This window comes from Loxodonta africana, chromosome 3 (assembly GCF_030014295.1).
Source record: "Loxodonta africana isolate mLoxAfr1 chromosome 3, mLoxAfr1.hap2, whole genome shotgun sequence".
Lineage (NCBI taxonomy): Eukaryota > Metazoa > Chordata > Mammalia > Proboscidea > Elephantidae > Loxodonta > Loxodonta africana.
In genome coordinates this window covers 191138843-191163653 of record NC_087344.1, presented here as the reverse complement: position 1 = coordinate 191163653, position 24811 = coordinate 191138843, and the positions used below count along the sequence as shown (strand labels likewise).

At 38.5% G+C, this 24811-nt stretch overlaps 1 protein-coding gene across 10 annotated transcripts in view; it reads left to right on the top strand.

Annotated features, from left to right (window-relative positions):
* Positions 1-7425: 7425 nt before the first annotated feature.
* LOC135227225 (Fc receptor-like protein 2) overlaps positions 7426-24811 on the top strand; it is a 505822-nt gene continuing 488436 nt past the window's right edge. For 2 of the 10 annotated variants that reach the window (XM_064283005.1, XM_064283010.1), the window contains exons 1-2: positions 7426-7719; positions 9208-9228. In XM_064283005.1, the coding sequence (XP_064139075.1) occupies positions 7689-7719; positions 9208-9228 (52 nt within the window). In that variant the 5' untranslated portion in view covers positions 7426-7688. The remainder of the gene's footprint in view (positions 7720-9207; positions 9229-24811) is intronic. The other 8 variants (XM_064283004.1, XM_064283009.1, XM_064283008.1 and 5 more) reach the window with 7 other exon arrangements.

The following is a 24811-nucleotide window of genomic DNA, read 5'->3' as shown; positions in this document are numbered from 1 at the left end:
TTATTCCATGGTCTTTTTGTTTTATTATTGCCTTTGACAAGGCTTCTTTCAGTTTAATTGTTGTAGTTTTAGAGTTAATCTGCCTTTTCCTTCTGGTTGCTTTTAAGATTCTCTACTTTTGGTATTAAACGGCTTTATGATAGTGTATCTAAAATTTATTTATTTTGCTAGAAATTAATCCTTTTTAAAACTGAGAATTCATGTCTTTCTTCAAGTTTGGAAAATACTTGGTTATTGCTTCTTTTTTTATTATACCGCCTCATCGTTATTTTAAATCCCTCCTTCAAAAATTCATATAGCAAATTTACTGGACCTTTTCAATCTATTCTGAAATAATCTTTCAAATTTTTCATTTCTTCATTGCCGTTGTTATATTCTGAGTAATTTCCTAATTTCTGTCTTCCAGTTTACGAATTCTCTCTTCTGTTATATTTACTTTGTTGTTTAACATATTTCTACCTTATTTCAGTGACCACATGTTTTCTTTTGAGAGTTAAATTACTAGCAAAATAGTTAAAAGTGTGATCTCCAAAAAGGATTGTCTGGATTTACATCTTGGCACCACCATTTACTAGCTCTGCAATTTTGGTCAGATTAACTAATGTCTTTGTGTTTCCTTAGGTGTAAAATTGCAGTAGCTATTACAACTAGTATAAGTTGTTCTTGTTATTGACCCTATGTACAGCAGAACTAAATACTGCTTGGTTCTGCGCCATCCTCACAATCTTTGCTATGCTTGAACCCATTGTTGCAGCCACTGTGTCAATGCATCTCATTGAGGGTCTTCACCAACACCACAATTCAAAGGTTTCAACTCTTCTTTGGTCTTCTTTATTCCATGTTCACCTTTCACATGCATAGGATATGATTGAAAACACCATGGCTTGGGTCAGGTGCACCTTAGTCTTCAGGGTGACATCTTTGCTTTTCAACACTTTAAGAGGTCCTTTGCAGCAGATTTGCCCAAAGCAATGTGTCTTTTGATTTCTTGACTGCTGCTTCCATGGGTGTTGACTGTGGATCCAGGTAAAATGAAATCCTTGACAACTTCTATCTTTTCTCCATTTATCATGATGTTGTTTATTGGTCCAGTTGTAAGGATCTTTGTTTTCTTTATGTTGAGGTGCAATCCATACTGAAGGCTGTGGTCTTTGATCCTCATTAGTAAGTGCTTCAAGTCCTCTTCACTTTCAGCAAGCAAGGTTATGTCATCTGCATAATGCAGGTTGTTAATGAGTCTTGCTCCAATCCTGATGCCCTGTTCTTCTTCATATAGTCCAGCTTCTTGTATTATTTGCTCAGCACACAGATTGAATAGGTATGGTAAAAGGATACAACCTCGATGCACACCTTTCCTGACTTTAAAACATTCAGTATCCCCTTGTTCTGTCTGAACAACTACTTCTTGATCTATGAACAGGTTCCTCAAGAGCACAATTAAGTGTTCCAGAATTCCCATTCTTCAGAATATTATCCATAATTTTTATGTTCCCCACAGTTGAATGCCTTTGCATTGTCAATAAAACACAGATAAACACCCTTCTGTTTTCAGCCAGGATCCATCTGACATCAGCAATAATATCCCTGGTTCCATGCCTTCTTCTGAATCCCACCTGAATTTCTGGCAGTTCCCTGTTGATGTACTGCTGCAGCCTCTTTTGAATGATCTTCAGCAAAATTTTGTTTGTATGTGTTATTAATGATATTGTTCTATGATTTCCACATTCAGTTGGATCACCTTTCTCGGGAACTGGCATAAATATGGCCCACGGTATATTCAACATTCTTTGCCAACACAACTCTTCTTTGGTCTTCCTTATTCATTGTCCAACTTTCGCATGCATACAAAGTGGTTGAAAATACCATGGCTTGGGTCAGTTGCACCGTAGTCCTCAAAGTGACGTCCTTGCTTTTTGAACACTTTAAAGAGGTCTTTTGCAGCAGATTTGTTCAATGCAATGTCTCTTGATTTCTTGACTGCTTCTTCCATGGGTGTTGGTTGTGGATTCAAGTAAAATGAAATCCTTGGCAACTTTAATCTTTCCTCCATTTATCATAATGTTGCTTATTGGTCCAGTTGTGAGGGCTGTTGTTTTGTTTAAGTTGAGGTGCAATACTGAAGGCTGTAGTCTTTGATCTTCATCAGTAAGTGCTTCAAGTTCTCTTCACTTTCAGCAAGAAAGTTGTGTCAGGTGCACATTGGAAGTTGTTAATGAGTCTTCCACCAATCCTGATGCCATGTTCTTCTTCATATAGTTCATATTGTCTGATTATTTCCTCAGTATACAGATTGAATAAATATGATGAAAAGATACAACCCTGATGCACACACTTCCCGTCTTTAAACTACGCAATATCCCATTGTTCTGTTTGAAAGGCTGCCTCTTAGTCTATGTACAAGTTCCTCAAGAGCACAATTAAGTGTTCTGGAATTCTAATTCTTCATAATATTATTCATACTTTGTTATGATCCACACAGTTGAATGCCTTAGCATAATCAATAATATACAGGTAAACATCTTTCTTGTACTCGCTACTTTCAGCCACTGTCCATCTAACATCAACAATGATATCCCTCCTTCCATGTCCTCTCCTGAATCGGGCTTGAAATTGTAGCAGTTCCCTGTTAAGGTACTGTTGCAACCACTTTTGAATGATCTTCAGCAAATTTTACCTGTGTGTGTGATATTAATGACATTGTTTGACAATTCCCACATTCTGTTAGATGACCTTTCTGTGGAATGTACACAAATATGAATCTCTTCCATTTGGTTGGCCAGGAAGTTGTCTTCCAAATTTCTTAACATAGATGAATGAGCACCTCCAGCACTGCATCTGTTTGGTGAAACATCTCAATTTATATTCTCTCAATTTGGAGCCTTGTTTTTCACTATTCCCTTCAGCGCAGCTTGGATTTCATCCTTTAATACCATCAGTTCTTGATCACATGCTACCTCCTAAATGGTTGAATGCTGATCAACTCTTTTTGTTACAGTGGCTTTGTGTATTCCTTCTATCTCCTTCTGATGCTTCCTGCATTGTTCAGTATTTTCCCTGTAGAATCCTTCAATACAGCAACCCAAGGCTTGAATTTTTTCTTCAGTTCTTTCAGCTTGAGAAATGCTGAGCATGTTACTCCCATTTGATTTTCTATCTCCAGGTCTTTACACATTTTATTAAAACACTTTACTTTGTCTTCTCAAGCAGCCCTTTGAAATCTTCTGTTCAGCCTTTTACTTCATCATTGTTTCCTTTCGCTTTAGGCACTCTATGTTCAAGAACAAGTTTCAGAGTGTCTTCTGACACTCGTTTTGTTTTTACTTTCTTTCCTGTCTTTTTAAGGACGCTTTGCTTTCTTCATTTATGGTGTCCTTGATGTCATTCTACAACTCATCATCCCTGATCTTATCTGGCCAATCTTTGGACATTATATCTTGTGATGCTCCTCTTTGAAGTCTTGTGTCTGCCATTCTAAAGTCTGTGGATCCCTGAGAAGCTGTAGTTGGCCCCTGGTTCCTTACTTTGCTCTTGCTGGTCAGTAGTCCTGGAGTTCCTCCCTTCTCCTCTTATTTGTTTGATGAAAACCTACCCATCTCTCAGGATTCCATTCTTCTGGAAGTCTTTCCTCCCCTTTCTCACTCAGCGCTGTACCAATTTTATATGCTGTACAGAGTCCCACCACAGCACACACCACATGAGTGTGTTTGTTTTTTCATGTTAGTCTCCTGATGCTAGACAGTAATTCCCAAAAGGGTAGGAGCCATATTTTTTCATGCATGCGTATTGAGTTCCATGTATTGTACCCCCAAAATGAAGGGCATTGAATAAAACTGTATTGAATGCATGAATCCTTAAATGAATGTTTCTCCTGCCTAGAATCAGACCTAGGTGAATAGGGAGGGTGTTGTTAGCAGAGGATGTCAGAAGAATAAGCAAACAACCTCAGAGAAAATCAAAACTGAAAGCCGAAAGTATAATCTCTGTGTATGGTTCCTGGCTTTCTTCTGCCACAACACAACTGATGATCATTTGCTATGAGGCCATCTACACAAAGCTGCTGTAAGTGACTATATTAAGGATCAGCAGTCAATAACCCCACCATCCACAGTTCTCCTTGGTCATACTTCCTGCCTGGGAAGTAATAACTCATCTACCTGCTGGAAAACTCACACACTCACAATTAAATTTCAGATTGTCTTTGGACTTTGGTGTGCCCTCCCCACCTGCCATCATTGGGGAGCCCAGGCCACCTACCAGGCCTTTTCACAAGAGAGAGGCTTTCTACCTGCTGCAGGTGCTTCTCCAATGTCTTTCTAGAATCTCACTATGGATTTCCGTGCCTCTGCCTCTCCTCAGACTTCAAGGCTGGTTCTTCCTTCACTTGGTATCACAGGAATAGCAGGAGTTTATCAGACTTTATACTGCTACTGAAGGAATGAGTACTCTTCATGAAGAAGAAAAATTTGGCTCTGTAAACTCCAGTCCCCTAGAGCAGACCTTATCTGAGACTGCTACCCGCTTATGCCATTCTCTGACTCCCTGGAGCAAATACATAGATATGTCTTTTAGATCCTGGATCTCTGGGACATCTCCATCTTTGGATCTCCCAGAGAGATAACGGATGAGAGCCTTCAGGCATTCTTACATATTCTGAGTTCCCTGTCATGCTATTTGACTATGGAGAGACCCAGTGGATTTCTAGCAAATAATGAGTTGCATTGTAGAGAATCTTTTGGGCAGAGGGGTCTTATCTACCTAAACAACACCTGGAAAGTGTCTATGAAGACAACATACAGATTTCTATGGGCTAATTCTGCTTCACGAGGTCTAGAACAAACAGTATCACCTGTACATTAATGGCAAAAGTATATATTTATAGCCTTGAACATGAAATTCTGAGGTCAAGCCCCATTCAACAAAGACATATGTCATTCAAGGTAATTGTGGTAACTGTTAAGATAACAACTATGCTACTACAACAGGGATAATATGACTGTGACTACTTCTACAGACATTTATGCAGCAATTACAATGATACGCAATTTATATCCACTGAAAAAGAATTCTTAGACTTGGTGGCCTTGGAACCCTAAACTTGATCAAAATTCCTAATCTCTGGCTGTGGTCCCTAGTTTGCATACAAGTTTAGGTAGGCTTCAAGGCTATGTTTATCTACATGTAATTAATTGTCCACCATCTGTCAGATACAGAGCAGCGCCTAGGTGGATCATATCAACCATCTTAGAGGACTTATAGCCATCATTGTAGCCCAGGCCCCTCAGTACAACAGATTTGGTCTTCAACAACTTTCTATTATTTTCTATCTGCAGCACCCACTTTCACCTCAACCATGAGTTCCGCTCCACACCATTTGGTAACGCCTTAGGGAATACTAAATTTAAACTGAAGTGGTTATATTTCCGTTGATCAGAATCAATGAAAAGTCATGGGTATTTTGAAAAATCTTCTTAGATGACTGTGAAAAACTTGCACCCACCACCAACTCCTCTACCACCTTTTCCATGCCCTCCTCTCTATCTTTTTCCTTAATTCCCTTCCTTCTACCAGAATCCTATGCCTTCTTGGGTGGCTAGGATGAGGAAGAATTACAGGTCATCTAGAAGCCCTTCTTGAGTTCCTGGGTGGTGCAAATGCTTAACACACTCAGCTGCTAGCCAAAAAGTTGGAGGTACAAGTCCATCCATTCAAATACATCTTGGAAGAAAGGCCTAGCAATTTGCTTCTGAAAGTCCAGCCATTGAAAACCCTACGGAATACAGTTCTACTCTGACGCACATGGTGTCACCATGAGTCAGGATCAACTCCGTGGAGACTGGTTAGAAACCCTCCCAGTGGGCAAGGATTCGACAAGAAGCTCGGTGACTATTTCTCGTTCCAGGGAGAGAATAGGTCGTTCTTCTAAATGCATACAAAAGTGAGAGTAGCATTGCTTGCTTCTCTTTGAGGTGAAAGAGGCCATACAGCCCAGAACTTTTTTTTTTTAAATGAATCTTTAATTTAAAAATACATAAATAACATATGTTTATTATAAGAATATTAGAAAACACTGAAAAGCAGAATGAGAGAAATGAAAACCACTTTAACTCCATGTTTCGTATATAATTACACTCACACTTTATTGGAGCCCTGGTGGCGGAGGGGTTAAACAGCTCAGTTGCTAACCAAAAGGTCGGCAGTTCAAATTCACGAGCTGCTCCTTGGAAACACAATGGGGCAGTTCTACTCTGTTCTACAGGGTCGCTATGAGTTGGGACCGACTTGACGGCACCTAACAGCAGCATCTTATCATCCCAAACACTTTTTATTGGGGATAGCGGGCTCCTAATTTGAGACAAACTGCATTCTGTGTTCACTTTCCCCTTGACAATATATCATAAACATCTTTTCTCGCCATGAAATATTCTTCTGTAGAAGCATTTTAATAGCTGCTTGTTATTCCACGGTTTGACAGTGGATTTATGTTTTAATCTTCCTTTGGCATTTTAGTATTTTGTTTTTTCACTATTATAAGAAATGCTTTGATGAATATCCCAAAGTAGAGTGACATTTATAGTGAGTGATAATGTTAAGTATTCACCTGAACAGATGGCATTGACTCTATGATTATTTCCCTATCAGTCAGTCACCAAGCTATAAGCGCTTATGCTTTTGTGGTTTAAAGTGTCATGCTGCATAAGACCTGGACAGCCTGATTCTGAGTACATTTTTAGACACAGTAAAAAGTGTGAAAGGTACAAGCTGTGTAAGGTGGAAACCCGTTAGTGAACGAAAACAAATATTTTCCACTAAAACAAGCTATAGACATGTGGTGAAATTGCACCCCGTCAAAGGTGGAAAACTTGTGAGACCTGGAAAAACAAGGCAGTCCATCAATTTCTGGTTCTCACAGGTTTCACCATACAACATTAATAGGGATCACATCTAATCAGGACGAGGGTCCCAGCAGGGACTAGCATGATGCGTGATTTCTACCCACCAAAAAAACTGACGAGTGTGGCTATTTTAGGACCAGCCTGGGGTACAAAAAACAAAGTGAATTAGAAACATGGAAGGGGACATGTTTTCAGTGATATAGAGCAAGTATTTTGAATTTTAGTAAGATCCTATTCTAGACAGAAATTGACTAAGAAAATTTCAGGTAAGAAATTTGAGCCATTGGGATAATGATTCTGGTATCTTAAGGAACATTGAGAAGCAATACATCATATTAATATACCATAGCGCTAAAGAGCCAGGCTGTGGGACTGGGCTTCCTGGAATCCTAGCTCTGCTACTGCTACCGCATTGATCTTGGTCAGCTTACTCACCTCAGTTGTATAAAGGAGATCACAACAGTACCAAATTCAGAAGCTGACAGGGACTTTAAACAACTTTGTGAAGAGAAGGCACTTAGAACTGTGTCTGACTCTTTAAGAGCCCTATATAGTCATAATCAGCACCCTTGGTGGCAAGATGTGAAATTTCTCTGCCAATAAGAGAGGATCATCTTTAACTCTCTTAGTGCCTATAGAACAGACAATAGAGATAACACTTTGCTGGTCTCTTCTACTTCCTTTTTTTGCTAATTACGTAAAACCTATTCTGAAAAGCAGGCTCCATTCCCTGCTCAAAGGCTCCAGTTGGTGGCTGTAAGAATATCTCTTCTCAAGTAGCTGCACCAGGTCCTCATGTTGCTGTGGTCATTGCTGGTCATCTTTGGTGAGTGTGATTATTTGATTTGGAACTGAGGTGGCCAACGGGATGAGGTGTCCACCTCCTGAGTGGTCTGGGGTTTAACCAGAGCCCAGGGACAAGTAGGAATGCTCAGGTCTTTGCTTCCAGCCCAAATTTCAGAGGCAGATGCAAAGCAGTGGGGGATGGCCGGATCAGGGGTCTGAGGAAAATCAAATCGAAACACATCCCAATCCTTAATTTTCAAGGTGGGCCACTTTACTACTTTTTAGTCATACATTTCTTTTTGAACTCTAAGATCTTATAGAGTAATGTGATGTTCTCATTATAAAATTTTCATAGTTTTTACACTTAATACTTCCCTTCCCCACCATGAAAAAAACAATGAGTCCAACAGTAACCTACAAGATCTGAGTTCAGGAGATTCATTGCAAAGCTGTACTAATGTTCCTCTATTTATTTGCGGGCTATGAAGGAGATGGAAAACCTGGTGGTGTAGTGGTTAAGAGCTATGGCTGCTAACCAAAAGGTTGGCAGTTTGAATCCACCAGGTGCTCCTTGGAAATTCTATGGGCAGTTCTACTCTGTCTTATACGGTTGCTGTGTGTTGGAATTGGCTCGATGGCAGTGGGTTTTTTGGTTTTATGACTGAGAAGAGAGCTGCTGCTGGGAGAAAAAAAGATTCCTTTCTGTATATTTGGCAGGAAGAAATAAATATTTGTTAACTGAGTCAAAGAACTCTAACATAAAATATAATGCAAGGAAAGGAATCAATTTAAAGTGGGTTCAACTCTCCAACTATCCCAATGCTCATTTTCTGATGAACCTTCTGTGACCACGTTATCAAGTGTTTACTCCTTTGAAAAGCATGGGTGTGAGGACAGAAGAAGAGAATGAAATGAAGGAGAGAATCACGAAATATCCAACATCATGGGACTTGTTCCTGGCAATCTCTTTGGTCAAAGACTGGGCTTGTAACTTGCCTTGTAATTATAAAATGAAATGAGGGTTAGTTGTAAGTTTGAGGAAGGTTGAATTGTTGGTGATAATGGAGTAAAAAATCCCATTGCCCTTGAGTTGATTCTGATCATAGCAACCCTATAGGACAGAGTAGAAATACCCCCATAGGGTTTCCAAGGAGCATCGAGTGGATTTGAACATTTTGGTTATCAGTCAAGCTCTTAACCACTGAACCACCAGGGCTCAAATAATGGAGTAACAACAACAACAAAAGAAACCTGTTGCCGTTGAGTCAATTCCAACACATGGCGATCCTATAGGATAGAGTAGAACTGCCCCATAGAGTTTCCAAGGAGTAGCTGGTGGATTTGAACTGCTAACCTCTTTTTGGTTAACAACCATAGCTTCCTGTAGCTTGCCGTAGCTCTTAACCACTGTGTAGGGGAATAGAAAAGAAGAGAAAGATGGAAAGAATTTTTGAGAAATTTATCAGAATAATACAAATTTCAAAATTATGAGCTCTGTGCTAACCTGTGACTTTTGACCTCTTCACAGCTCCAGTCAGTGAACAGTCAGGTGAGTCCCACTTGTCTTTGTTCTTGGTCTCTGGTATATCAGTCACCTGGCCACCATAGGGTCCTGTACAGTAGGTTCTAGAAGGACTCACAGAGATGTGCAAATGTCACTGTTTCCATGGGCTGACTCGTTCTGAGGTCACGAAATCTCCACTCTGGTCATGCTTGCCTGGGTAAGCAGATCCTCTGTGCCCCTCCTTGTTAAAAGCCTTAACTGCAGGGAGGGAAGTAACATCTGAAAAAGGACATGCAGACTGGACAGAAAGCTAATTTGGGGAGAATTGTTTTCCCGGCCAGTAGGACTATAACCTTTCAATATTGTCTGGTCAAATGTCCTCACAGTTATGAAAACTTGGTGCACAGTCAGAACAAACGTGTGGCATTGTCGTTTCTCTAGATCGTCAGCAAACATTTTCTATAAAAGACGAAATAGTAAATATGTTAGGGTTTGCTAGTTTCTGTTGTAACCACTCAATTACTCAACTTTGTTGTTGAGACAGGAAAGCTGCTATAGAGCATATGTAAATGAACGGCTGTGTTCCAAGGGCACTTTACTTACAAAAACAGACAACTGACCAACTGGTGGGCCAGAGTTTGACAATCCCAGCTCTAGACCCATTATTTAGTTCCAAAATTTTTATTCCTATGCTACTTTTCTAAAGTTGTGTGGTTAAAACTGATTTATCTCATTCTTCCTGACTTAAAGCTGTACTCAACCAAGAAAATAAAGAGGGAAATATTTCACTCTACGTACAGAATTTCCACATAAGACTAAATCTAAAGAAAGGGAGACTTGTTTTGTTGTCTATCCAGTGCTAACTGCTAAGTGGGAAGGAGCTCTTTGGCCTATAAGGAACTGTACAGAAATAAGAAGATGCCTGTCTCACCCTTAATGGACCAAGAATGTCCAGGGACACCTACAGAGGTCCTGGCCTGGAGCTTGTTCTAGAGCAAGTCTCATCTCTTGTGTTTATTCTGGTTCATGTGAGACCTCTGAGTCTACCCTGTGATACTCATCAGTGCACCTTCTGTCAGGGCAGAAATTAGAGGAAACCTTAGTCAATGCTTGGAAACCCTGGTGGTGTAGTGGTTAAGTGCTACAGCAGTTCAAATCCACCAGGCACTCCTTGGAAACTCTATGGGGCAGTTCTACTCTGTCCTGTAGGATGAGTAGGAATTGACTCCATGGCAGTGGTTTTGGTTTTTTGGTTTCAGTCAAAGCTCAGGTGGTTTCTGACCACAAATAGAATCCATGCTATTGCTCAGTCTCAGTGTGATATTGTTACCAATTGCCAATCTGACACAAAGGGTCCTTCTCTTTTCCTGAGTAAGAATACACACGAAAGACGAACTTTATCTTCAGCAAGCTTTATTTTGCTTGAGTCAAGCAAAAGGAGTCAGTGGGGATCTAAACCTCTCCAAAAGACTGACTGGAAAAGGGAAGCAAGGCTGGGTCTTATATGGGTTCGGTGGAGACAATAGAGTAACCAATATTTAGTGGGCTTCTTTCAAGGTGTGGGTACTTCTCAGAACAGCTGTGCATGTTAAATAGGTTGCACGACATCTGGAATCCAAGATGGAACCCACAGATATTCAAGATGGAGTCCTCTCAGCAGCCCTTGGCATCACGTATTATGGGATATAACGCAACCGCACTGACCTTTGGCACTCCATCACCATCTTCAGAGGGCTAAGGAAGGTTAAACAGCAGTCACACTTTGTTCTTCTATGCATGCAGGAGCCTGTAAAGGGGGAAGGGACTAGAAAAAAACACTAAGAAGGATATAGGAATTCACGGGTTGTTTCAGCCCCATCTCACATTGACAGGTTGTGGTTCTTGTTTACCCAGCTTCTAGATGGTAATCTTTTAGCAGCTCCTTTGTTCTGCCAGCACAGTTAACCTTATCTGTATCAATAGCAGGCGCACACAGTCTCTGCAGTGGCTCACCGGTGACTAATCAGAGAACAGGCAACAGGCACTTTATTCTCTTTTCTCTCCCTGCGCAAGAGCTTCTCAGAAAGCTGAAAGGCTCCTCAGGACTTTGAGATCTTTCCCTTCAAAAAAGAATAAAACCTTTGCCTTCGAGTCAATTCTGACTTCTAGCCACCCTGTAGGACAGGGTAAAACTGCCCCAGAGGATTTCCAAGGAGCGGCGGTAGACTCAAACTGCCAAGCTTTTAGTTAGCAGTTGTAGCTCTTAACCACTGTGCCACCAGGGTTTCCAGAAAAGAATAAAAGGGAGCCTTACTCAGCATGATGTAGTAAAAAAAAAAAAAAAAAAGAACAGTTGCCGTTGAGTTGGCTCCAACTCCCGGGGACTCTGTGTATCTGAGTAGAACTGGATTCCATAGAGTTTTCTGAGGCTGATTTTTTGGAAGTAGATCATTAGGCCTATTTTTCTGAGACACCTCTGGGTGGACTTCAACCTCCGACTTTCGGTTGGTAAGTAAGCACCACCCAGGGACTCAGGAGTAGCTATACAGGCTGAAAGACTAGATTTAAATCATGCCTTTGCCATATACCAGCTGTGTAGCCTGAGCAGTCAGGTGGCCTCTCTGAACCTCAGTCTCATCTCCAGTGGAAAGTCTCGTATGCAGAGGATTCCACTCCAGTGTAACAGCTGGTAATATCTTTCTCTCCCCACCCTTTCCCTCAGGCCAGTCTTCTCTCCTGTGTCTCCTCCTAGCCCCACCCACGCATTGCCCTCACCCTGGCTGACCTTCCACTGCACGCAAACGCCTGAGAAACATGGTTTGCCTTCTACTCTTGTTGCTGTTCCGTTAAAAACATTATTCGTGGGAAAAAAAATTTCATACCTGTGTATCTTGCCCTGAATTTAATCTTTGTGGTCCTGCTTATATGCCCCACCCCAGAGGTTGTTGTAGGGTAAAAAAATCACAAAATTTAGTAAAGCAGAAAGGAAATTTTATCGGGCATATATTCAAAAAGGCAAGAGTGGGAAGCAGACAAGCATGCTGCCAGAGCCGTGTCTGCCTGAGTCTGAGGAAATATTACAGAACAGACAAAAGTGGGAAAATGGACTAGCATGCTGCCCAAGTTTGAGGAATGTGACAGAGTCATCAGTATATGTTAATATTACAAATGGGTAAAACTATTGAAAGCTTCAACTTTTTCCAGATTGTCTAGAAATTGCTAAATCTCTGTAATCCTACTTTTTTTAAAAAAATTTATTTATTGCACTTTAGGTGAAAGTTTACAAATCAAGTCAGTCTCTCATACAAAAAGCCATACACACCCCACCCTGCACTCCCAGCTGCTCTCCCCTTAATGAGACAGCACATTCCTCCTCTCCACCCTGTATTCCCCATGTCCATTCAACCAGCTCCTGTCCCCCTCTTCCTTCTCATCTCGCCACCAGACAGGAGTCGCCCACAAAGCCTCATGTGGCTACTTGAGTCACAAAGTTCACTCCTGACCAGCATCATTGTCTATTTTATAGTCCAGGCCAATCCCCAATCCCTGTCTGTAGAGTTGGTTTCGGGAATTGTTCCAATCTTGGGCCATCAAGGGTCTGGGGACCATAACCATCAGGGTCCCTCTGGTCTCAGTCAGACCACTAAGCCTGGTTTTTTTTACTAGAATTACTGATTCATCGTTGCTCTCAATTGTTGCATAGTATTACATTGTGTGAATATACCATAATTTTTTTATCCATTCATCTACTGATGGGCACCTAGGTTGTTTTAATCTTTTTGTTGTTATAAACAGTGCTGCAATGAACATCGGTGTGCATATATCTATTCATGTGAGGGTTCTCATTTCTCTAGGATATATTCGAAAGAGTGGAATTGCTGGATCTTACGGTATTTCTGTTTCTAGCTTTTTAAGGAAGCGCCAAATCGATTTCCGAAGTGTTGTACCATTTTACATCCCCACCAGCAGTGTGTAAGTGTTCCAGTCTCTCCACAACCTCTCCAACATTTATTATTTTGTGTTTTTTGGATTAATGCTAACCTTGTTGGGGTGAGATGGAATCTCATTGTAGTTTTGATTTGCATTTCTCTAATGGCTAATGATTGTGAGCATTTCCTCATGTATCTATCTCTTAGCTCCCTGAATGTCTTCTTTACTGAAGTGCCTGTTCAAATCCTTTGCCCGTCTTTTAACTGGGTTATTTGTCTTTTTGTTGTTGAGTTTTTGCCGTATCATATAGATTTTCGAGATCAGACACTGACCGGAAATGTCATAGCTAAAAACTTTTTCCCAATCTGTAGGTAATCTTTTTGCTCTTTTGGTGAAGTCTTTGGATGAGCATAGGTGTTTGAATTTTAGGAGCTCCCAGTTATCTAATTTCTCTTCTGGTGTTTGTATATTTTTAATAATGTTTTTTGTACAGTTTATACCATATATTAGGGCTCGTAGCATTGCCCCTATTTTTTCTTCCATGATCTTTATCATTTTGGATTTTATATTTAGGTCTTTGATCCATTTTGAGTTAGTTTTTGTGCATGGTGTGAGGTATGGGTCTTGTTTCATTTTTTTGCAGCTAGATATCCAGTTATGCCAGCACCATTTGTTGAGACTGTCTTTTCCACATTTAACTGACTTTGGGCCTTTGTCAAATATCAGCTGCTCATATGTGGATGGACTAATGTCTGGATTCTCAATTCTGTTCCATTGGTCTATGTGTCTGTTGTTGTACCAGTACCAGGCTCTTTTGACTACTGTGGTGGTATGATAGGTTCTAAAATCGAGTAGTGGGAAGCCTCTGTCTTTGTTCTTCTTTTTCAGTAATGCTTTACTTATCTAGGGCCTTTTTCCCTTCTGTATGAAGTTGGTGATTTGTTTCTCCATCTCATTAAAAAATGTCACTGGTATTTGGATCGGGATTGCGTTGTATCTGTAGATCACTTTGGGCAGAATAAACATTTTTACAATGTTGAGTCTTCCTGTCCACGAGCAAGGTATGTTTTTCCACTTATGTAGGTCTCCTTTGGTTTCTTGCAGTAGTGTCTTATAGTTTTCTTTGTATAGGTCTTTTACGTCTCTAGTTAGATTTATTTCTAAGTATTTTATCTTCTTAAGGGCTATTGTAAATGGTATTGACTTGGTGATTTCCTGTTCAACGTTCTCTTTGTTGGTGTGGAGGAATTCAACTGATTTATGTATATTTACCTTGTAGCCTGATACTCTGCTAAACTCTTCTATAAGTTTCAGTAGTTTTCTTGAGGATTCCTTAGGGTTTTCTGTGTATAAGATCATGTCATCTGCAAACAGAGACACTTTTACTTTTTCTTTGCAAATTTGTCCATTTCCTCTAGGTTTTCGAATTTGTTAGAGCATAATTTTTCATAGTACTCTGTTATGATTCTTTTAATTTCAGTTGGACCACTTGTGATATCGCCCATCTCATTTCTTATTCGGGTTATTTGCTTTGTCTCTGGATTTGGATGCCTTTTATTTCTTTATCTAGCCTAATAACTCTGGCTAGGACCTCCAGCACAATGTTGAATAAGAGTGGTGACAAAGGGCATCCTTGTCTGGTTCCTGTTCTCAAGGGGAATGCTTTTAGTCTCTCTCCATTTAGGATGATGTTGGCTGTTGGCTTTGTATAAATGCTCTTTATAGTGTTCAGACATTTTCCTTCTATTCCCATTTTGCTAAGAGTTTTTATAATGAATGGCTGTTGAACTTTGTCAGATGCCTCTTCTGCATCAATTGATAAGATCATGTGGTTCTTGTCTTTTATTTATGTGATGGATTACTTTGATTGTTTTTCTAATGTTGAACTATCTCTGCATAACTATCTCTGAATCCCACTTGTTTGTGGTGAATTATTTGTTTGATATGTTGTTGAATTCTATTGGCTAGATTTGTGTTGAGGATTTTTGTGTCTAAGTTCATGAGGGATGTTGGTCTGTAATTTTCTTTTCTTGTGGAGTCTTTACCTGGTTTTGGTATCAGGGTTATGCTGGCTTCATAGAATGAGTTTGGGAGTATTCCATCCTTTTCTATGCTCTGAAATACCTTTAGCAGTAGTGGTGCTAAATCTTCTCTGAAAGCTTGGAAGAATTCTCCAGTGAAGCTGTCAGGGCCAGGGGTTTTCTTTGTTGGGAGATTTTGAATTACTTTTTCAATCTCTTCCTTTGTTAGGGGTTTATTTAGTTGTTCTACCTCTGGGTCGACGGCATTGGGTGGGTTTTACCTCTGTGTTAGTTTAGATAGGCAGTGTGTTTCTAGAAATTTGTCCATTTCCTCTAGGTTTTCGAATTTGTTAGAGCACAATTTTTCTTAGTACTCTGTTACGATTCTTTTAATTTCAGTTGGACCACTTGTGATATCGCCCATCTCATTTCTTATTGGGGTTATTTGCTTTGTCTCTTGTTTTCCTTTTGTTGTCTGGCCAATGGCTTATCAATTTTGTTAACCTTTTCAAAGAACCAGCTTTTCATTTATCAACTCTTTCAGTTGTTTTTCTGTTCTCTGTTTCATTTAATTCTGCTCTAGTTTTTATTATTTGTTGTCTTCTGGTGCCTGAGGGTTTCTTTTGTTGCTTTCTTTCTATTTGTTCAAGTTGTAGGGATAATTCTTTGATTTTGGACCTTTCTTCTTTTGGGGCATGTGCATTTATTGCTATAAATTCACCTCTGAGCACTACTTTAGCTGTGTCCGAAAGGTTCTGATAGGAAGTGTTTTCATTCCTGTTGGATTCTATGCATCTCTTTATTCTGTCCTTTATTTCTTCTATAATCCAATCATTTTTGAGCAAAGTGTTGTTCAGTTTCCATGTGTTTGATTTCTTTTCCCTGATTTTCTGTTATTGCCTTCTAGTTTTATGGCTTAATGGTCAGAGAAGATGCTTTGTAATATTTCATTGTTTTGGATTCTGTTAAGTTTCACTTTATGGCCTAATATGTGGTCTATTCTAGAGAATGTTCCATATTAGTTGGAAAAGAAAGTACACTTGGATGTTGTTGAATGGAGTGTTCTGTATATGTCTATGAGGTCAAGTTGGTTAATTGTGGCATTTAACTCTTCCGTGTCTTTATTGAGCTTCTTTCTGGATCTTCTGTCTTTCACTAACAATGATGTGTTGAAGTCTCCTACTATTATTTTGGAGCTGTCTATCTCACTTTTCAATGCTGTTAGAGTTTGTTTTATGTATCTTGAAGCCCTGTCATTGGGTGCATAAATGTTTAATATGGTAATATCCTCCTGCTGTATTTTCCTTTTAATCATTGTATAGTGTCCTTCCTTGTCCTTTGTGGTAGGTTTAAATTTGTTTTCTCAGAAATTAGTGTAGCCACCCTTGCTCTTTTTTGAGTGTTGTTTGCTTGATATATTTTTTTCCCCTCCTTTGAGCTTTACTTTGTTTGTGTCTTTAAGTCTAAGGTGTGTCTCTTGTAGGCAGCATATAGACGGATCGTGGTTTTTTTTTAATCTATTTGGCAACTCTCTGTCTCTTTATTGGTGCATTTAGTCCATTTACATTCAGTGTAATTACAGATAGGTAGGAGTTTAGTGTTATCATTTTGATGTCTTTTTTTGTGTGTTGTTGACAATTTCATTTTTCCACTTATTTTCTTGCGCTGAGTAGTTTTTGTAAATTGTGTGTTCTTCTTTTTCATTGTTGTTGATTTTGTTTTTGCTGAGTCTTTATGTTTTTCTTGTTTTTTATTTTGATGTTAGTCTTCTTTGTGATTACCTTAATATTTACCCCTATTTTTCTAAGTTTAAACCTAACTTGTGTCTCCCTATATTGCCTTATTTTCCTCTCCATATGGAAGATGTATGGCTACTTTCTTAGTCCCTCTTCATTGATTTAATGTTGTCATCTTTGATATAATGACATTGCTGATTCCCTGTTTTGAGCATTTTTAAATCTTGATTTATTTTTGTGATTTCCCTACCTGGGTTGATACCTGGTTGCTTTGTCCTGTGTTCTAGTGTTGGGTTGGTATGTGATATCACTGATTTTCTAACTAGACAATTCCCTTTAGTATTTCTTGTAATTTTGGTTTGGTTTTTGCAAATCCCCTAAGCTTCTGTTTCTCTGGAAATGTTCTAATTTTGCCTTCATGTTTGAGAGACAATTTTGCTAGATATATTTTTTATGATTCTTAGCTGGCAATTTTTCTCCTTCAATGCTTTACATATGTCATCCCATTGCCTTCTTGCCTGCGTGGTTTCTGCCGAGTAGTCTGAAATTATGCTCATTGATTCGCCTTTGTAGGTGATTTTCACTTATCCCTGGCCGCTCTTAAAATTTTCTCTTTATCTTTGGTTTTGTCAAGTTTGATTATAATATGTCTTGGTGACTTTCTTTTAGTATCTACCTTCTGTGGAGTTCGATGAGCATCTTAGATAGTTATCCTTTCATCTTTCTCAATGTCAGGGCAAGTTTTCTGCCAACAAATCTTCAACAAGTCTTCATTGGTCCAACAAATTTTCTATTCACTAAATGCTAATAGAAAAAGATAAGAGTGGAAAATCTTTTGTTCTGTTTGATTGGCTTGCATGAAAGGTTCCCAAAGGTTCCCAAAAAGACACTTTCTAAGATTGTTTTAGCTATTATCTTTATATTTAAGGGCCTGCTTGATGTGTCCTTGTGAGTCCTGCTCCAGCTGGGTCACATTCTCTATGCTTAAGGACAGGGAATAATGACTGCAGTATTGTTTCCTAAAATCATTCCCTCTTGTTGAATGGAAATTGGAGATAACACATTGGTGATCAATGCCTGGACTTAGTTGAGCTTCTAGACAGTGGCCATTGCAGGCTCTTTAAACTCATGGTGCTGGTTTTCTACCAGATACCATCTGGTTCTTCACCAGGGTCTTCAGTAAGACTGATGTTCTCATCTCTAAGTGAGCAGAGACAATGTATGCCAACATTTCAGCCCAAGGTTTTTCTTTTGCCTTTTAAGTGTGTAAGACCAGAAGACAGGAGATAAATTTTTTTTTTAATACTATCAGGATGTATACTAAGAATATTACTATCCCTTGCAGTAGTGATCTAGCCCATGTACTTATTCTTGATGGTAACCAACCAAACAAATCTGGTGTTTGTAAGAGTGTTACAATGTGTAATCAAGTAACTTGCTGTCTAATTCTACAGCACAGACTACTTTCTTGGACTAATAAAAAAATCTAAGTCTATTCTGTTATCTTGTGTCACCTTGGCTTATGAGATCAGACGTCACTGTTGTGTTTCCATCCCATCAGCAATTTTGCCTGCTATTTGTCCCATAGCGATTGATAAATTTCTTAAAGATTTCCCTAATTCAACTATGCCATAAGTAGGAATTAATCTACCAACCATACTCTGAGAGTCGGACCAATGAGTTTTCTTCTGACTTTCATTTTACAATGTGTTATAATTTAACATTAACTTTCCAATATTTACTAGCAGCATTACTATGACTATCTAAAGGTAATCTTAAAGTTCCTAAAGGGCATTGCCCATGCATTTGACAGGAATCTAAACAAGAGTTTGCCCACATAAATTCACTATCAGTTGGAAAGGGATCCTCTAAACTAGTATAGTTGGATCTATCACACAAAAACATACATCCATAAGGAGTACAGAAAGTTTGGCTAGGGGAAACAGAAGGTATAGAAAAATTTACATGTGACAAATAAGTTTCCACTAGAAAATTCTTGATTAGCAAGATGATATAGGATGGACTTCTGTTGGAAGTATCCAGTTAATCTGTTTAAAACATACTAAGTATTCTTCCCAAGGGCAAGTTGCCCCTCCTTGGCTTACCCGTTAAGTCATGGGTCACTTTCTAAGAAGCAGAAGTAGAATGAAAGACAAAGGGGAGTCTGAGCCATGAGGTTGATCTTCTCTGAGAACTTGGTTTCTTTAAGATACATAAATTTCTGCATAATAAGAGGGTGAGAGTTTGATTACAAATATTAGACAAGTATTTCATGACACTGTCTTGAAGACTAAATAAACTGATTACTGATTTACTCTGAACATAGCTCTCAGTCCAATCTTTGGAGTCAGTTTCCCAAAATACACAGAATCCTTAAAAAAAAAAAAAAAAAAAAAGTCCAGAGCAAAATGGTCTTACTAGTTTATCTGGACCATTTTTTGACTCTGAGTGGCTTCAGGAACCAGTTTTTTTTTTTTTTTTCCTCAAAACTCGAGGTTCAAAAGGACATCCAAAGGCCTGTGTGGGTTGCCTTAGAGCCTTCATGAAAGCCAGAAATCTGGATTCCAGGAGAATTACAGCTCTTTCATGTTTCCCTCCTTTCGACCATGATCTTGCTATGGAATCTTTGATCAAAAATGCTCAATAAATGGTAATTGGGCACCATCTGGTTTTTAAGATCCCAGGAATCATACAGCAAACTAGGAAGTAGAAAAGAAACACTAACAATAGTATTAAGCCAATTGTCTAAAATAGTGATGAAACCATGACCCTAAAGTCTTCGAACCAAGGAAACAAATCTCATGAGGTGTTTTTTAATAGATAAGCAGCTTCGGTAACTGCTTTTTACATGGCTCAACAGCAACTATATTCTACAAAACCTCAGACTGAGTATTAATATAAACTCAGCAACATTCATCTATTAAGGCACAAACTGTTCCTTGAAAGAACTAATAGAAAATCTAATGCTGTTCTATTTTGTAAAATCATAGCTCAAATTTCAGATGCTTCTCTGGTGATGATATTTACAACTTTTCTAAGTTTACCAACAGGAGCTTCTAATTCAAGTGTTACAATATCTAAACCCATTAGCTAGATAATTTAGGAGAAAGGAAAATGATTTCTTATATCCAGAAAGTAGGACCTTAAAACGTCAGCAATATTCCCGTGTAAAAACCCTAGTTTCCTTTAGTTTACTCAGTCTTATGTAGTTAATTTCTTTCCCACCTGATTCTGGATCTGCCACAGTCTGTGATCCCATCAGCTTCTGTGCAAGAGTTCTGGAAATCTTGATTCAGTCTAGGTAGTCTTTTTCATAAGTCCAATATAGTCCATCTTTTTGTTAAGATATTTTGATCAAATATTATCAGCAAGTCAGCAAAGTAAAAACTTATCTGCAGATGACAAAACTTAATATGGCCATGATTAATTTATAAAAATAATACTCTTAATAGTGAAAGACCAGATAGAAATTAATTACAAGCACAATGTAAAACCTGTTACCGTTGAATCAATTCTGACTCATCGTAACCCTACAGGACAGAGTAGAACTGCCCCACAGAGTTTCCAAGAAGTTCCCGTTAGATTCGAACTGCCTGCCTTTTGGTTGGCAGCCATAACACTTAACCACTACACCACCAAGGTCAATAAAATCAGTTAAAAAAAACTTAAGATAAAAAATATTTTTAAATATAATCATTAATCATATTTTTAAAGAACTTAAGATATAAGATATTAATAATAATCTTGAGGCATAATACCATATAGTCAGGATATACCACAAATATACAAGTCTCTACCCAAGTAGCAATAAATTCATAGGTAACCAAACAAAACAAAAAAAATTTTTTTTTTTTGTGATGTGAATTTCCCAATCAAACTATTGGCTTTTATGATACTAGACTCAAAAGAAATAAAGTTGCAACCAAGTTAGCAATTAAGAAAAATAAAATTATGACATAATATTATGTATTTGTTGTCTAATACTAGGCAAAAACATAAGAGGAAATACTAACAGACAAATTTTAACCCAAAAAGAATCAGGCATTTCTCAATTTTGACAACATGTTCCATGTAATTGATAACATATTAAATAAATGTTTTTAACACTTTTCCTTTATAAAATTTTTTATGGCTTTCCATGAAGTTTCAGAGTTATCAGGAGTTGATTATATGTCATTGAGAAACAATACTTAAGTTATTTAACCAAAGATTTTAAAGTAAAAATCTTAGCTTTTTTTCCTGAAGCCATGTGGCTTGGTTTTTGACTCAGAAATCTTATTCTAATGACAGGGCAAACCTTCATCTTAAACTACACAAATAAATTAACCTTTTAACTCAGAAACCAAAGAAAATTTAGTTATTTTAGCAGCGAGAAACCTAATTCTTTGTTTTATATGCTATTTAACATTAAAGCTCCTAAAAATCTCATGAATTAAACCACTAAACTTCAGTCAGACAGATAAAACTTTGGACCATATCAAATAAATTTCTTTTTCAATAAACCTCGTAAATGTTGTCTTTGTTGCATATCTCTTCTAGTATATAACTTTAAAGGAACAAAAATGAACACATTCATTAGCAGACCTAAATATACGTATATTTATGTATTCTTTCTCTTGTTGCACAAAAAGTAAAATTATATAAACTTAAATTAAGTTACATATCTATTAACTCAATTTAACATCAATAGGTTACCTAAAAGGTCTTAGAAATTATTTTAAGCCTTTATACCATAAAACATAGGTGTTGAAATAAAGTATTTTTTAAAAAGTATTCCAAGTTTTCATTCAACTTTTACACTTTCCCATATTTTTCCCAAGCTTAAGTTACTTAGAAAGGTTTTGCTTTTAAGATTGACATAGTATAGAACATAAAGATCTTGATGTACTTTTGAAATAGACCGATTTACATCAAAGTCTCTGGAAGTAGCTATTAAAATTCTAAATTATAAGACAGACACAAGACAGTTTTTCTGGATGAAGAAACAACTGAGGTTCTAAGACAGCCTTATAAAAAAAAAAAACAGCAATTCTCAACCATAACCTCCAGCCTAACACAGTACAGAAACTTAGACATAACACTCTAAACCAGAAGCAAGCTCTTAGAACCAAAGGAGACAGAAAAACCACATAAACTCACTGAAAAATACCACACAAAACAAGAGTATGGGAATTCCAGTTTCTTAAAATGTATATAGCAATTTTTGGAATTTAATAGACTGAATTCAAAGGAAAAAAACAAGTTCTAGATAAAACTTGTTAATTTGCCAGAGTCTCAAATGGAGCAATATTAGAACTTTTGACAAAACCTGAGCATCAAGCAAGCGTTCCCCAAAAAGAAAAGACAACAGAAATGAGAGCTTCCCAAAGTGGTCACTGAAATTCCAAATTACTTCTAGTATTTTCAGTTTACAGTGTTTTTTAGATGTGAACCACAAACCGGTGTCTCAGCAGTAGGAGGGAAATCCAGGCTTATTTATCAAATATGTTAAGCTCTAAGGTTCAAGCTTTTGGTTTCCTTCTTTTTGAATTTAACTCATTCTGTTGGCCATAGACCTAGTCTCTTATTTTAGACCTTAAATATACTAGTCCCTTCAATTGGAAAGTACTTTAAAGCTACCGATGATTTTAATTTTAACATTGTGATTCTTCATTGGGAAACTAGACCATAAAACAGGTATGGAACTATCACCTCTCCCTTCAAATTTCATAACACAGGTCAGGAGCTGTCACCTCCCCCTGCAAATTTGGTAAAAGACAGCACTATTTTCAAGGATTTCTCTGAGCCACAAAAAGAAACCTGACGAGGAACACCACAGAGTTTAGACAGTGTTTTGCTTAGACCAACGTGTACCTTCATTGCGTGAGAGTTTTCTTGGGGGTGGCCGGCATGCTAGTGCTCTAGCCTGTCTCTTGATTACGATGTCTTGTCACAGGAGACTTTAAAGCTTGTGATGAGCGCTGATGACTGCCCTGATGGCTTTTACTGGTTGACTCGTTCCCAAATTTTTGTGGCTTATGGTGCCTCAGAGCTCTTCGAAAATAGAATTACCTCTTTAAAATTTCAAATGCCCGAATCCAGACCTAAATTGCAGCTCATCGAAAGAGTTAACTAGATATCACCCTTAACCAAATGGTCAAGCAAAAATCTAAGAAAGATTCTCCTTAGTCAAACAACCAGTTCTTCAAACAAATATGCCAAACAAAACTTAAGAACACATGATAAAGAGAACAAAAAAGAATAAGCAAAGGCTCGCTTTCCAAGAGCACTTATTCTGTCCTTGTCAAAGCGACATGGAATGGGAACACGTGGGTCCAGAAGATAGAACTCCTTTTGCCAGCTTTTTCTCCACAGTCCAGTTCTCCTTGAGTTTGACTGGATTTATAGCTTCAGAAATCTTTGACCACTGTGCCATTAACTGTTATTGGGTAAAAACATCACAAAGTTTACTAAAGCAGAAAGTTATACTTGGTATATGTTCAAAAAGGCAAAAGTGGGAAGCAGACAAGCATGCTGCCAGGGCCGTGTCTGCCTGAGCCCAAGGAAACATTACAGAATAGGCAAGAATGGGAAAACAGACCAGCATGCTGCCACAGCCATATCTGTCCAAGTTCAAGGAATATTACAGAACAGGCAATAATGGGAAAACAGACAAGCATGGTGCTAGAGCCATGTCTGCTCAAGTCTAAGGGATGTAATAGAGTCATCAGTATATATTAACATTACAAATGAGCAAAACCATTGAAAGCTTCATCTTTTCATAGATTGTCTAGAAAGTACTAAATCACTGTAATCCTACAATTTGAATTGTCTTTCTTAACCATCTCATTGATAACAACAGTCAGGAGGGTCTTCATGGGTCCAACAAATTTTCTACTCACTAAATGCTAACAGAAAAAGATAAGAGTGGTAAATCTTTTGGGTTCTGTTTGATTGGCTTATGTTAAAGATTCCCTGAAAGATACTTTCCAAGATTGTTTTAGCTATTGTCTTTATACCTCAGAGCCCAGTTGATGTGTCCTTGTGAGTCCTTGTGAGTTCAACTCCATCTGGGTCACATTCTCTATGCTCAAGGACAGGGAATAACAACTCCAATATTATTTCCTAAATCAAAGTCCTCCATTCACAACTAACATTCTCCCTGTTTCTTACCGTTGTCGCCTCAATACAATTCTCTTCTTTATTCTCCTAGATCAGAGGCACCCCTATTGGGCACCTTTGTAGGTGCCTGCCTCAGCCTGACTGTGCCTGTTTGGCTCCTATCGATCAAGGCTGGTTGCTAGAGGATTTGGAACTCCCTGAGGATAGCCTGAGTCAACTCGATGGCAATGGGTTTGGTTTTTTGGGTTTAAGGATAAATGAGCCAGCATTAGGGTTTCTTCCCCTTGCCCTGCTAGGACCCCTGACTCTTTTCACAAGATTAAGAGGTAATGAACACAAAATGGAGCCTCTGGATGGTGCAGTTAATATGCTCAACTACTAACTGAAAAGTTGGAGGTTTGAGTCCACCCAGAGCCATCTTGGAAGAAAGACCTGGCGATCTATGTCTGAAAAATCAGCCATTTAAAAATTCTATGGAGCACAGTTCTACTCTGACACACTTGACAGCAACTGGTTTCTGGTACACAGATTACAACCCTGGAGGTGTCTGACCTTTATCACAATGACACATAGCCTGACTCTTTGTAGCTTCCTGGAAGAAGCTGTGAACCAGCTTATGCTCACTTACTAGGACATTCTGCTCAGGGGTTTTGACTTCAGTATCATGCCTTCTCGTTCCCCAAGTCCACCCATCTCACAGACTTGAAACCCATTATTTCGGTTGATGAATGCATGTTATTGTGGTGGTTGTTAGTTGCTGTCTAGTGTGATTCCAACTCTTGGATGAATGCATGGGGGGTGGAAAAGTAATGTCCTCCCTGGGGATGGTGGTCTCCTGTGTGATATCACTAGTGGAGAGAG